This window comes from Lissotriton vulgaris, chromosome 1_1, assembly GCF_964263255.1.
Source record: "Lissotriton vulgaris chromosome 1_1, aLisVul1.2, whole genome shotgun sequence".
Lineage (NCBI taxonomy): Eukaryota > Metazoa > Chordata > Amphibia > Caudata > Salamandridae > Lissotriton > Lissotriton vulgaris.
This window is the reverse complement of record NC_141685.1, coordinates 920,746,319-920,761,903: the sequence shown is the minus strand read 5'-3', so window position 1 is coordinate 920,761,903 and position 15,585 is coordinate 920,746,319. Positions and strand designations below refer to the sequence as shown.

Here is a 15,585-nt window from a genome sequence, read left to right as displayed (position 1 = left end):
TTAAAGGTGAATAGTGCCCATTGCAAGGGTCTGGTAACAAGATATATTGCTTGTTCTGTCAGGGTCTTTCCCTTCATTTTATAACATTGTACTAGGGTGACACAAAATCCAGGAAAGGCATGCAGAATTCAGGGCCTGTGGCTTTGCTTCCTTTTAGAATTGTAACAGGGCAGATAACTTCTTCACAAAAATTATTCACTCTGCCAAACGCGCCACAACTTCTGCAACTTAAGGTGATTTTAAGAATGCCTCAAAGACCTAATTCAACTTAAATTCTTGGTTCCTAGAACACACATTTCTAAAGTGGTGTGGTTTTGTCCATCCCAGTTTGCCTAAGGTCTTGTAGTGTGTTGGGGATTGTAGTCATGGGATCCTGACCAATGCAGCGAGAAAAAAAATGTCGGGGAAGCAGGGAGTGTAGCACTTTGATGCAACTTGGATTACAACTCTGTATTACGTTCCTATTTGGGTATCTTGTCTTTCTGTGCACTTAAAGTACTTTCTTTCTCATAAACGTTGAGCACTGGGCACGACAAAGTAATTTTGTGTGTGTTGGTTGCCTATTGAGTTCTGAGTACTTCTCCCCCACTCTAGCTTTCTGTGAAGCGTGTGATGCTTGGCTTTCAGTACCCTGATAATTAAAGTGCGGAAAGGGTTGTACTGGCCCAGTTTTCAGAGGAGCCATAGTAGAGCGGAGCAAGGATACTAGTGGCAAATGACCTCTATCACTAGCACCTGTCTGCACTCTGAACGCCAGTATGGGTCTGAGAGAGGACATTCTTGCTAATAGTCTACATCAGTAGACACCTTTACGAAGCTGTGAAAACTGCCACATCTGCAGATGTCTTAGGTAGGCTCCGCTTTGAGAAATATATTTTTTGTAGCAATTTCCTGTAACGCTTAGCGCTGTATACATTTTTTTCTAGTGGGCAAAGCCTTACTTAAAATTGAAGCAGTGTTTAGCTGTTATTTTATTTAACGTTAATAATGTGATCTCGTTTATTATCCTACCAGTGCATGTGTATGAAGGAGTTTATTTTCAATAGTGACTGTTGTCGATTAGTCCATGAGTAAAATTTGACCCATATTTTGCTGCGTTGTTCCCTTTTCAAAGCACTTACTTACAATTACGCTTGCATATTGAGTTAGTTAGTTCCTCCGGCGAAGTAGACTCAGTAAGCTAAAGTTAATATCATAATTTGATGCCGAAAGAATCAGTGCCCTGCGCCTATGATTGAAATCGCAGTGTTGTGAGTCTAAGTTTGATCTTCGTTAGTGAGAGGAAATCCTGTAGTTGCACTTTCTACTTAGTTGTTTAATAGTAGTTGTATTCCAGCCATGCTAAGACTATAGTTGGCGTTGTTAGCTTGCCTTTAAAAAATTAACAAAATCCACAGGGAGTTGAGAAAATATGGCCTTTCGCCACTGTAAGAGACTGAAGTAAATATACCAGTACACCACTGTATATCATACACTAACCCTGTAAGTGACATAGTAGAGAAAATGATGCAGTAGATTGATATTGCAGTGTGATCTTTGTTGATAATACGAAAAAAGGAGAGTATATGACAAACCCATATGATAGGAATGAATTTACTCTGATATCACAAGATATCACAGGAGAAGCGTGGCTCAGTGGTTAGAGGCGGCAGACCCAGAAGCTGAGATCGACTGTGAACCAGGGTTCGATTCCCCGCCTCGGCGGGTCTCGGGCTCAAAATTCCACGGACTCGACAATTCTCGCTCTGGTGCCTACTCAACTCACGGGGTCACACTCTGCGACTCTGGGCAATAGCTTGCTTAATCTCCACTACGGCCCCTCGCGGCGGGATGCCTGGCTTTCACCTTGTGGACACCCTGCCGTGGTTTCTCACAGGGGAATACCAGGACGGGTTCCCTAAGCAAGCGCCGGGACGCTTACGGGCAGCTGTGCGCTTTACAAGTCCAGCACATTTACATTTACACATTTACATTTGGTCTACCAAAAATGATGTGTGCGGGTGCAGTTACGAATGGTCTACTGGCTTACCTGGCCACCGTTCCTCCCCAATTCCTTTCTTCAGACTAATTAAGTATTTTGTCTTGATGGTATTTATTTCATTCTTCCATTCACTTTAGCTGTTTCTCTGACGAGTTTGCTCTTTTTGTAAGTCACACAAAAAATGTTGCCTCAACTGTGTGGCCTCTTCTCACGTGATCCCTGAATAGTGTGGAGATGTATTCTTGTAGTTGACTATTGTACACAGTTTATGAGCCTGAAAACTGTTTAGTGCCACGCAGTGACCTCTGGATGCAGATGATGAAGATATAATATTCTGAGTTTGCAATGATTTTGTTTCAAAGTAAACGCACTGATGCATCCAGTACTAAGGGAAGGAGGGGGCAATTATACTTAGCGATCTAGCGTTATTGCTGCAGGTAATTGCCATTTGTGACAGTTTTACATCACAGCCTTTATCCCCTTAACGTAACACACCGCTCTAGAAGCAAACAGTTGTCTTTATTCTTTATGATGGTGTGCTAGTGACATGGATTGACCCCTGTTTATCATTTACTGATATACCTTAAAATCTGTCTCCCTCTTGTTGCCCACAGAAAGTCGCCCGTCTACCAAGAGGACCAACACTGACCTTTCGTGTAACCCAGGTGGGTATTTGTTGCCAGCACTATCAGTTGTTTTCATTGTTACTTAATTTTGGGATTGACTTTGGAGCATGCAGAATACGATCTAAAGTAAGAGCACTTTTTATCAGTTTAGCTAGTTGAGACACCTGTGTTGGAGGTAGAGCCGGTGATTCGTGTTTCAAGAAGTTAATTTCAGCCTTCTATCTGCATGGAGTGACTTGCTTCAAGCCCTGGGTAAACTAGATGCAGATGATGAAAGCGTGTAGTTATGAGATGACTGTGATTTCTTCTCAAAGTAAACGCACTGATGCATCTGCTCATAGAAAACTAGCTAACTGTTCTTGCTGACTGTACCTGTATTGGCATGGCACTCATTTCCTGGTATTCATTCCTGCCAGCCAGCATTGACAACCTTTTTTTATTGCTACCAGGATGTGCCCATGCTATTATAGCATTGATACCTGTTGCATAAATATCTTCCTTAGATTAGGTTGAATTGTATGGTCTGCCTTTCATTTCAAATTAAGCTGAGCGGCAGAATGGTGAATCTTTAAAATGAATAGCGCACGTCAATGGGCTTGTGAGAATGTAGACTGGCAGTGCCATGGAGTACAACCATGTCCTGTTTCTCCTTTTCCACCACACTCCTCCTCTTGGTTGCATTGTCAACCGTGAGGTAATTCATGAAGGGGGTATCGCTATTTCTTGGCAGCTTGCCCAAATACTTGTTGCAAAGTTCAGATCCACTGTGCTTTGTATGAAACCCAGGCTCGTTGTACATGGCTGGCCCATGGTCCCAGTATGCTATTGTGTTCATGGGCACCTTTCAGGTAACACAGTTTCCAATGTTGTTCTTGCATCAGTTCACTTGCTGCTATGGTTTGTGCATATCGACAAGTACCTAACGGTGGAAAATTCATCAGTGTCTGAATCTTTGCAAGATGCAGCTCTGGATAACCACAGCTGCTAGTGTAAATACGTATGAGGTGATGGTTTGTTGCTGTCTACTCACTTAATTTTACTTACTCAACTAAGCCATCTCAGTAACTTTCTAGTCATGCACATTTACTTTTTGTGTTTGCAACATGCTCCCTGTTTAAAATCAGTACCCTAATCGTTTTGCTGTTGTCCTCTGCAACCTCTTCTTTGTTCATAGTACTCTCTGGTCAAGGATGTGGTTTCCTCGCTGAAACGCCACCGGATGCATGAGCAGCAGTTCACACACCCACCCCTGTTAATTCTGAACAACTTTGGCCTTCCGGGGATGCACATCAAGCTCATGGCCACTGTCTTCCAGCACATGTTCCCCTCCATCAACGTGCATAAAGTAAGTGTTGCCAGTGTATCTAGGGCACTCTGAGAATACAGGTGCTGATCTTACTTGGTTTCTTAGCTTAACTCTTGATTATGCACTCCCTCTTAAACGGTATATATATAATTTTCCCATCTTGCTCTTTTTACGAAGATGGGAATCGGATGCAAATGATGAAAATATGTAGATTTGAGTTTACAGTGATTTATCTTCAAAGTAAACGCACTGATGCATCCTGAAAGTCAAAATGTTGAAGAGGGCTCTTTTGAGCAGTGTTTATGATTTTTACTCTGATCCTTCTGGAGGGCTGGCTGAGTTAGACATGAACAGAGTTTGTAGCTAACCCTAGTGGCAACCTCTAATCATCAGGGCGAGTATATTCCCTGGAGGTGGTCTGTTAGGAGGAGTTCTTGTTTCTATTGTTGGATTCAGTGATACGTTTTCCTGCAGTTTTTGACATGGCTAAGCCATTTTCGACATGGGTAAGCCATATTGATGAGTTTGTTTTTGTCTCGTGTAGAGCTAGCCTCCCTGCAAATGCTGGTTCCGTGCTGCTTGCTTTGTTTAAAATACTAGTGATTTCAGCTCACGTTAAATTTAGTGTTCACAACATGCATCCTCGCTGGATGTCGCTTTGTCTAGATTTGTTGGTAAATAGTAGGAAAATAAAATGCAAAACACTTGCCCACTGTTTTGGTGGATAAATCGAGCAACTGGGTTGCATGTGTGGAGGGCTGTGTGTTATGAGGCATTAATGGCATTAGTTTGTACTCTCTCAGATTACCACTTATGTGACAAACATGTTTAAAATGTTTTTATTCGTTTTCAAAGGAAAAGGCAAACATTACACCATATGTGCAGCGACACAGGAGGAGGGCAATATACATTAAAATTACAGCCATTGACAACGTGAGGCCCTCCCACAGCCGGCTGCCAGTAAATGTCCCTATCCAGAACAGGTACCCTTCTGGTCCTTTTAGTCAAATCAGCTTATGGCTCGGCTCATCTCCGCACTTGTTATGGTCCAAGAACAAGGTCCAATAGATTGCTCCCAACATCCCTCCCTCCCCCCAATTCCCAAACACTCATAAAAGTCCCCCCACCCAGCCCCCAGGCATGCTGTTGGCCTATTAAAATATTCAAACTCTCCTAACACACTTGCATCGTACATCGATAGCCCTGAGGGAAATCCTTGTCCGCCCCTCTCCAATTCAGTCTCCTAACTCCTTCAATTCAGTCTCCTCCTAACACCTTCAATCATCAATTGCTACCATCAGCTCGTTCGTCCTCCCTTCTACCTGGTACTCCCCCGTCATCTTCAACTGGGTGTTTGACCAGCTCCACTAGCGCCACCCACGCCCCAGCCATTTCTAGTGATTTCTCGCTCTCATTGCGCCTAGCTAGACGTAACCTGCAGTTCCCCCCCACTCTCTGCCCACTTCTCAAGTTCCCTGCGCCAGCGCATGAGGATAGGCCCCCTCTGAGTCTTCCAATGGGTGGTAAGTTCTCGCTTTGCAAGGCTCAGCCCCAGATCAATGTACTTGCTGGTAATTTTAGTCTTAGTGTGGGGAAACCAGTGCAACAAGCAAACCTCTGGTGTCATGGCTATCTGTCTGTCACGGTCGCCAGGGTAGTCAACACCCCTCGCCAGTAGTCCTCTAAGTGCGGGCAGTTCCAGAACATGTGAAGAAACCCCACCCCTCTAGCATACAGCAGGGAAAAGCAGACCATGCCCCAAAATAGTCGTTGATCTTGCCGGTGTTAAGTACGCCCTATGCAAGACGTAGAATTGGATCAGCTGGAAGTTATGTGACAAACATGTTGACAGCGTGAACATACTGCTTCATGTAGTGGGTCCCACAATTTATTTCTGTAGAGGATAAGCTAAACAAGCATTTGCAATGCAATCTCTCATCTTAGGGACCTTAAATGTACTTACCTATGTAGCGCATTATTGTGGGTACAACAACATTTACTGTTCAAATGTTCACGAAGCAGGGAAAGGGTAAAGTACCGCAGGCTCCCCATCCTGTGATTCTGGATAAATCACTTAATCTTCTTGTGCCTACAAAATAAATGTGACCTTGTGTAATGCAACTGTTGTGCATATGTAGCGCTCCAAAAACCTATGGGCGAGTTTGTGCTATATTTGAAAAAAATCTCCAAAAAATTATAATGTACAAGGTATTGATACAAATTTCTGCCCACTATCTATTTTTGTCATGCCATGTAATTTATTCACGTTTTCATATTGGGTGTAGAACGCGTTCCTTTGACGTTTTACAATTGTTTGGCCCGGTGCTACTGCACCTGCTGCACCATTCAAATCATGACCCTGTTGTCTGCAAGGTAACTGCTCTTTTGGATGCCTGTTTAGTTATAAAATATAGCAAAGCTCTTGTACATAACCCTTATTTTTAACATGCAATGTTTATTACAACATTTAGAATTTGATCATAATGGCCAAATAGATTAAGTTGAAAAAATCTATCCGATAATGCCTACAAAATGGAAATAAAGGTACTGATGCATGAATAGCATATGCCACAAACGTTCTAAAGGCTAAAGCATCTGCTTTACACAACTAAGTAATAAAAATCAAGCATTCCAGCATACTTTTAAAAGCTGTCTGCCTTTTCCGTGGGAAGAGATCCTATCTTGACAGTGAATTGGGGTTAAACAATGTAAACACCTTTAGTAGAAGTATCGTAAAATGAACGGAGCCATGGGAACTTAACACAAAAAAAGTTCAACACAAAAGTGAACAAAACATTGTAATTCGGCAGTAGGAACTGATAAGTGCCTTCTTTTGAGTTTGATTAAGTATAAGATTTCACAGCCGGCGAAACTTAAACGAGCAACGAGTTACCGGCTGGGGCCCACTTAGGCATGGTGGGAATTCCCTGCCAAATCGTGCTTTTTATCTGAGTTGTGCCTCCACTTCCACTTCAGTTGGATTGTGCACTGTGCTGAAAACAATAGGTATGGCAGCAATATGTAAAAAATTGCAAAGGAAGTGGAGTGTGCGAAACATGGCATGAGAGGAAAAACAAAGTGCAGAGGATTCATCCGGAAGTCTAGAGCCACTTCAAAATAAAACAAAGATTTACAGATCCAAAATAGATTTTGCTATGCCTGACCCTCTTTCCAAAACCTGAACGTTAGCAAAGATGTATCCATTGTGGGTCTCGGAGAGAGGGCTGGCTGAACAGATATACTACCATAGACATTACTGGATGCTCTCTTCACTGAGCCTGCTTAAAATTATTACATTTTCATCTGCATGATAACGGGGCTGCCCAGAAAAATGCCATGTTAATACCATTAACAACATCATGGCAGGTTGGAAACCATAATGCCATGCGTAACAGAAATATTTCATGAAATACCACAAATGTGTTGTGGATGCCCACAGTACATACATTGTGTTGTAGATGCCTACAATATGCTAGGAATTATGCCAAAAATTCCCACCATACTGCCAGTACTGCCATTATCAACACCTCCTTCGACACCGCTACCTTCCCAGAGAGCTGGAAGCACGCCGAACTCAGCGCTCTACTAAAGAAGCCATCAGCCGACCCCACCGACCTCAAGAACTACCGCCCCATCTCGCTGCTCCCGTTTCCTGCTAAAGTCATCGAGAAGACCGTCAACAAGCAGCTGGCCGCCTTCCTCGAGACGAACGGATCCCTCGACCTCTCGGTCTGGCTTCCGGGCCAACCACAGCACCGAGACCGCCCTGATCGCAGCCACTGATGACATCCGAGCCCTGCTCGACAACGGAGAAACAGCAGCCCTCATCCTCCTAGACCTCTCCGCGGCCTTCGACACTGTCTGCCACCGTACACTAGTGCACCGACTCAGCAACGTCGGAATCCAGGAGAAGGCACTGGAGTGGATCATCTCCTTCCTCGCCGGAAGGACACAGAGTCCGCCTCCCCCCGTTCAGATCTGAAGCCACCGAAGTCATCTGCGGCGTTCCTCAAGGCTCCTCGCTCAGTCCAACCCTCTTCAACGTCTACATGAGCCCCCTCGCAGACATCGCACGCCAGCACAACCTCAACATCCTCTCCTACGCCGACGACACCCAGCTCATTCTCTCCCTCACCAACGACCCCGCCACCGCCAGAGCCAACCTTCACGAAGGGATGAAAGAGGTAGCCGAATGGATGAAGAACAGCTGCCTGAAACTGAACTCGGACAAGACGGAAGTCCTCATCCTGGGATCCTCACCCTCCGCCTGGGACGACTCCTGGTGGCCCCCCGCCCTAGGCAGCGCACCCAAACCAACAGACCACGCACGCACCCTGGGCTTCATCCTGGACTCCTCCCTCTCCATGACCAGACAAGTCAACGCCGTCTCCTCGTCGTGCTTCAACATCCTGCGGATGCTACGTAAGATCTTCCGATGGATCCCCACCAAGACCAGGAAGACAGTCACCCAGGCCATCGTCACCAGCCGTCTGGACTACGGCAACTCCCTCTACGCCGGAACCACCGCCAAACTCCAGAAGACTCCAGCGGATCCAGAACACCTCAGCACGACTCATCCTGGACATCCCCCGTTGCAGCCACATCTCCGGACACCTGAGAGACCTGCACTGGCTCCCGGTCAACAAGAGAATCCCCTTCCGACTCCTCACCCACGCACACAAAGCCCTACACAACCAAGGCCCAGGATACCTCAACAGCCGCCTCAACTTCTACGCTCCCATACGCCAACTTCGATCGACCGGCCACGCCCTCGCCGCCGTCCCCCGCATCCGAAGAGCCACCACAGGGGGACGGTCCTTCTCCTACCTCGCCGCCAAGACATGGAACTCCCTCCCGACCCACCTCCGCCTGACCCAGGACCACCTCGCCTTCAGGAAGCAACTCAAGACCTGGCTGTTCGAGCAGTAGCGGACCCCCCTCCCCCAGCGCCATGAGACCCTCTGGGTGAGTAGTGCGCTATATAAATGCTTTGATTGATTATGCTATGGAGGGCCAACCTTGTACATAGAGTTACAGGGCTGTCATGAAGCCATGGACGGGCAATCTGGTACTTCTAAGTCCATAACCGTAAAAAGGAACTCCGCCTTCTGCCTTGTTCCTGTATGGTTCTAGACCTCTTCAATACTAAAATCATTATAATGTATGTCAGGGGGTAGTTTGTCCTATATATTCTATGGCTATCACCAAACCTTGTCTGAGGTCGCTGGGACCTTATAGGGTCTGCTAGTGGTTGGTACATGTCTACACTGATTGGTGGTTGTATCTGGTGTTTCTATTGGATTAGTGTTAATGTCCTCATTGGTTTAGTATTTGAGAGTTCTGATTGGTTTCTGGATCTGCTATTCAATCATTGTAGGGTTAGGACTAAGGCTAGACCTTTAATTGGAAGTAACGATCAGGGCCTCTGGTGTGATTGGTTCCTGGACTGGGTGTGGGACTTAGGGTTAGGCTTTCTATTGGAAGTAGGGACTAGGGCTACCTGTGCCATTGGTTGCATGGACTTGTTTTGGGACTACTGCTAGGGCTAGGACCTTTATTGGACGTAGAGATCAGGGTTTTTGAACTGATTGGGTGCTTGGACTAGGACTAAGATTGGCTGTAAGGTCCTGGTCTCCTATTGGTTCCTAGATTTTAGGGCTAGTGTTGTGATTGGATAGTGTTAGGGCTAGGGTTCCCATTGCCTGAAGGGGTCACCTGATTTCTAGGGCTATAAAAAAGGCCAGGCTTAGGGCTTCTCAGCCCGGGCTTCAAGGCTAAGGGCAGAGAGGACAAGGGCAGTTGCCTGTTTCTGCCTGTTAAGGGCAGAGAGGACAAGGGTAGTTGCCTGTTTGAGCCTGTTCGAGACTAGTCGGGACTAGGGTCGGGACTAGGGCCAGAAATGCTGCCCTTTTCCCCATTTAGAAATACTGCCCTTTTTCCCATTTAGAAATGCCCACACCATCCACATCCGACACACTCACACCAAATGTACACCACGCACAACACTATGTACAGATTAATATACCAGCCTGCACTACAAACCCAACCAAACCACATCTACACACCTTACTATCCCAACTACCACACATATCCACCATCACCTAGAAACAGTACACAACTCTATCCTATACCACTAACCAATACACTCATCACTAACACAATATCAATCAACACCATACATAACTACATCCCATTCAGACACTCTCCCTGCTGTAATTACACCTAACAGACCTTCCATCAGTTGTCCAACAAAGACCCTCCTCTCCCTTTTACCATAAGAACACTAACGCACAACACACACACACTGCACACCACCACACTTTGTAACTCTTGCGACACATATACTTTCAATGTAATTATGGATCTACATATTTATCACTTTCTTTTAATTTAGCATTTCCAATGCACTACCCTATTTCTCAGCCTATACTTCGCTCAATTTATCTTCTAGCCCAACCTTCTGACTCATCACAAACTTCTACTTCCAATGCACTACCCTATCTCTCATCCTATACATCTATCAATATATCCTCCACATCCACTCTTTTATCCCAAACCCCATACAACTACGATGATTGCCAAAATAACCCTTTCTAGACTCTCTCCTACTCTACCCTCCTTGTATCATCTGACACCTTTTACTATACCTATCCCCTAAAACAAACCTTTCTAAACTCTTTCCTCTGAGTCGTCCCCTCCAAAACCCCTTTTTACTCATCCAAAAGCCTCCTCCTATTGCTAAGACCTAAAAAAAAAATCTTTCACTCTTTTATCCCTCCAGTATCCTTTTCAATCGAAATTAAGACTGTTCACTACTGAAATTCCATATTAAACTATACTGATATACTACCCAAATAACTGAATAGCATATCCACTACTCAAATTACTTCATATTTTTTTACTATACTAATTTTCAACAGTAATCCTTTATGGGTTCCGGAGCGGCGTGCTACTCACCAGAAAAGCGATTCAACACCCATCGGGGATAACAAGTGCTATATGAATGCAAATCTTTATTCCCCTTTTATCCCTCCGCTGTCCTTCTTGCTCCAATTAACTGACTAATATCCATCACTGAAATTAATTCATGTTTCACCATATTAATTCACCACTAAACCTTTGTAGGCTTTCTGAATAGCGTGCGTAAACAAGCGCTATATAAATACAAACCTTTGTCCTCCTCTATCCTTCTGCTATCATTCCAAATCCAAATACCTGACTAACCTATCCACCACTTAATATGTACTTGCATGTTTCACTATACTAATTCAACACTAATCCTCAATGGGTCCCGGAGTAGCGTGATACTCGCCGAAAAAGCTCTTCGACGCCTCGTCAGGGGTAGTAAGCGCTATATAAATGCAAATACAATAACCCAGTGTGGGCGGGCAGTACTTGCCTCTTTGTATGGGTATGGGTGCTTGTTAAATGCTCAGCAGAAACATGAAGCACTTACAGTGGACTCGAGGTGCAGTGACACATTGTTCACTGGGAAGAACAGGACAGAACAGAAAAATGTCAACCAGGGTGGATGAGTGAGCCATCTTTTTGAGTCCTGTGGCAGGTTGGAATAGGGGTCATCAAAGCAATCTAGTGCCACCAAACCCTCTGACAAGTTTATAAAAGGGTGGGGTAAGGAGGAGCATCTCGCCAATCTAGTCCTCCTCTTGACAATGTGTTTGTGTGGGGGGTCGTATCTATGGTTAAAATCTCTAGGTTAGTTGGTGTGCATAAATGAAGACGCAGGGCATGCATCCAGTAGTGGGGCCAGGGGTGTGAGATTCATCCTCCGACGTCAAACCTCTTATATCCTGCTGCATGTGCACCTCAGCTGCTGCCTGCACCCAGCTTCTGTCACACACTGGTGGGTTCTAGAGACGACCAGCACAACCAGCCTGCAGGATCTTCAGAGTGCACACCGGCGTCTTGTGACTGCACAGCGATCATCTGGTAAGCAAGCCATCTGTAACTTTGGTGCACACACTGAAATACCGCAATCTTAATAAATATTGGCAATGCTACAGGTCTAATTTAAATGCAAGACCTATGGCATTACAAACAAGTGGCCACCATTTTCCTGGCTGCTTTGAAAGTGAAAGCGGGCATGGCCCGCTGAATGTAAGCAAAGCACGCCGCCATGCCTAACGGGAAAAAGCTCAGTAAATAAAGTAGTACAAGTACTGTGCAACAACCAAGTAAAGAGGCCAGTAGCCATGGGAGGTTCCAAATGAATACAAGGCCGTACTAAGCAGAAACTAAAAAGCCTATTAACAAATCCGAAGTCGGCATTTACGAAAGACAATGACACAAGCCAATGAAAAATATGGGTGGAGTGTGGGCATGGCTTCTCTCCCGTTCGAGGCATGTGGGCTGCTGAATTCATATCTGTGCATAGTCCGCCACCTAGTGTTGGGTCCGGATGATTGCACATTGTTGTCCTGGAAGAGTCTTCGAAGTATCACGAGATAGGTGGCTCCTCCCCTGGACTACAGTGCGCATGGGCATCGCCTCCATCCCCAGATTGTTTTTTTCCGCCATCGGGTTCGGATGTGTTTCGGTACCCTCTCTCGGGACCGATAGTTTGTTCTACTTTTCTCGAGACCAAAAGGTCTTTAGGCTGGGCGTCGGTATTGTTGCGTTCGGGTTTACTTACTGACTCTCAGCTCCGATCTCCTACTGCCCCTCCACGTGCTTCGACGCGGACGGGCCTACACTACACTCTTGCTATGGAGCGGACGCCATTCAAAAAGTGTCCGCTGTGTCACTCAAAGTATTCTCACCTTGACGTGCACCCCGTGTGCAATACATGCTTGTCACCGGATCATCGTGAGGACACTTGCATGGCGTGTTCCAAATTTAGGAGCAAGAAAACTTTGAAGATTCGCCGGGCTAATCGGCTCCAGGCTCAATTGTCGGCTTCGGCACCCCCACCTGATGATATCTTCCAGGAATCGGTTGAGGGAGAAGACGACGTACAAGAATCGGACTCCGGCCCCGCGTCCGAAGAAGAGACCGGCGACGCGGGTGATGAGGCCTATGACGAAGTCTCCGACGAGGTAGGGGACGACGACCGGGCTTGTCCCGCGATGGGTGATAGCTCGGACGAAGAGCATCCCCAACAAGACTCCGGGGTTACTCCCCGTTATACGGCCCAGGTCGAGGGATCGCCTTCGGGCCTTACCCAAGATCTAACGATCAGTCCTACGTCCCCGCCTCCGGGCCCGGTCACGGACATTTCTCACAAGAAACCGAAAGTGAAGCCAACTGGTCTCGCACCCTCGGATGCGAAACCGAAACCAAAAGTGGCGCTGGTGAAAAAGGTTCTGGAGGCGTCAACTTCCACGAAACCCAAAATGGCCGACTTGAAGAGCCACGCCAAAATGGCTGACCGGAGGAGCCGCGCAAAAGTGGCCGACCCAAAGCCATCTGGGTCGGCGCCGAAGGTGAAGGCATCCGACGCGGCTGCGTCGGCACCGAAAGGGGTCGCGGACCCGAAGACGGCTTCTAAAAAGCGTCACGCCGACAGTGCGCCAGGCCATGGGGCGTCGGCGCCGAAGAAGAGGCTTACCGTCGAACACGCTCTCGAAGGCGAAGAGTCGCTCGAGTCGTTTGAGCCCTCGGCGTCCCTTACCAAGAAGGTGGGAGAATCCTTACGGCGGATCCAGCAGTCTGTGGTTCCCAGCCAGGACCCTGCGGGGCCTAGGCCCTCGACGAAGCCTGCCAAGGGGCAAACGCCCATTCGTTTTACCCTTCCTCCCAAGTCGGCGCCGAAAGCCTTCGCGCCTAAGCAGAGCGGACACTCTCAGGACATCTTGTCGCCGAAGGCTGCCTTGGTGGTGTCGAAGCTTCGGCTCCAGCCGCTCGCGGCGGAAGAACGTCGTGAGGTGCACATCGACGCCAACACGGGAAAATTGTCGCTCCTCAAGAGGAAGATTACATCGGAGCCGACCTTGGAACCTTTTAAGATTCCACTCAAGAGCAAAAAATACTCTGCGGACTCTTCGGCTCTGATGGAACCACTGTCTCCACAAGCCCTGGAACACTCGCCGGCCCATTCCCCCGTGCCTGACGTCGACGAGGAAGAGGCCGAGTACACCTATCCTGCGTACTCGGATCCGGACGAGGAGCAGGTGCCCTGGACAGCAGGCGACGACGCAAACGACCCGCAGTCGGGGCAAGACACAACTTTTCGCCGCAAAGACGTCCCCGACGGAGGACTCGGCGGCATTCAATGCACTGATAGAGAGAGCTGCGGCGAACCATGACGTCGAGCTCCACTCGGATCCAGTGGATGCGGACTTTTTGGTCGACACCTTCTCAGTCGCCGAAAAGCAAGTCAAGACGCTTCCAATGCTTAAAGGAGTGCTGAAGCATGCACGGGAGGTGTTCAAGGAGCCCACCCGGGCGCGGGTGGTCAATCCTCTCATCGACAGGAAGTATAAAGCGGCGCCCACGGATCCCACTTATATTAAGGGACACTTGCCATTGGACTCCCTGGTGGTTTCCAACGCTCGAAAAAGGGCAAATTCGCAAACGACTGGTGACGCTCCTCCCCCTGACAAAGAGTCCAAAATCTTTGAGGCATCAGGCAAACGCATTGCTGCACAGGCAGCAAACATCTGGAGGATCTCTAACACTCAAGCCCTGCTCGCACGTTATGATAGGGCCCATTATGACACATTAGAGGCCATCCTTCAACACTTGCCTGACCAGTATAAGGAGGCGGGGGAGATGCTCATTCAGGAGGGTAAACTCATTACAAATGCGTCCATCAAGTGTGCCCTAGATGTAGCTGACACTGCCTCAAGGGCCATCAATACAAGTGTTTTACTTAGACGTCATGCCTGGCTTCGTATTTCAGGGTTCAAACCCGACATACAGACCACCATATTGGGGCAGACAGTGAATCCTGACCATCTGTTCGGCCCAGAGGTGGATGCCTCCCTAGAAAAAATGAAAAAAGATACTGAAACTGCCAAATCTATGGGAGCTTTACAAAGCCAGCAGTTTCGGGGTGGTTCTTTTCGCCGCTCCAACTCAAGAGGCACCTCAAGGGGCCAGGCATCCCAATCCACGCAATACTACAAGGGTGGCTCCCAGTCCTCGTATAACAACAACAAGGGCAGGGGTGGCTACAGAGGCAACAATATCAAAGGCAGGGGACGTGGAAACAATGCATCCAGGTCCACCACCACCAACAAGCAGTGACGTCTTGTCACTTCCCCCCGATCACACGACACCTTTCGGGGGGAGACTCCAACAGTTCCTGCCGGCGTGGAGATCCATCACCACGGACAGGTGGGTGAGGTCTCTTATCCAGTACGGGTACTGTCTAGAACTTACATCTATTCCACCAGACATACCGCCAAGAAGCCGTGCTATGTCCGACGAGCACTTGACCTTGTTGCAGCAAGAAGTTCTGGTCATGCTGCAAAAAGGGGCAATAGAGCTCGTTCCATTGCAAGAACGGGGAACGGGGGTTTACTCCCTGTATTTCCTAATCCCCAAAAAGGACGGATCACTCAGGCCGATCCTGGACCTCAGGCCACTGAACTGGTACATCAACTCGGAGCACTTCCATATGCTCACATTGCAGCAGGTGCTCCCCCTGCTTCAACAGGGGGACTTCCTAGCGACGCTGGATCTGAAGGATGTCTATTTTCATATTCCCC

At 47.4% G+C, this 15,585-nt stretch overlaps 1 protein-coding gene across 1 annotated transcript in view; it reads left to right on the top strand.

Annotated features, from left to right (window-relative positions):
- The window catches only part of PPAN (peter pan homolog), a 109,764-nt gene that overhangs the window by 31,009 nt on the left and 63,170 nt on the right, over positions 1–15,585 (top strand). Inside the window, exons 4-5 of the mRNA XM_086959073.1 lie at positions 2,596–2,646; positions 3,782–3,952. Of these exons, the coding sequence (XP_086815199.1) occupies positions 2,596–2,646; positions 3,782–3,952 (222 nt within the window). The remainder of the gene's footprint in view (positions 1–2,595; positions 2,647–3,781; positions 3,953–15,585) is intronic.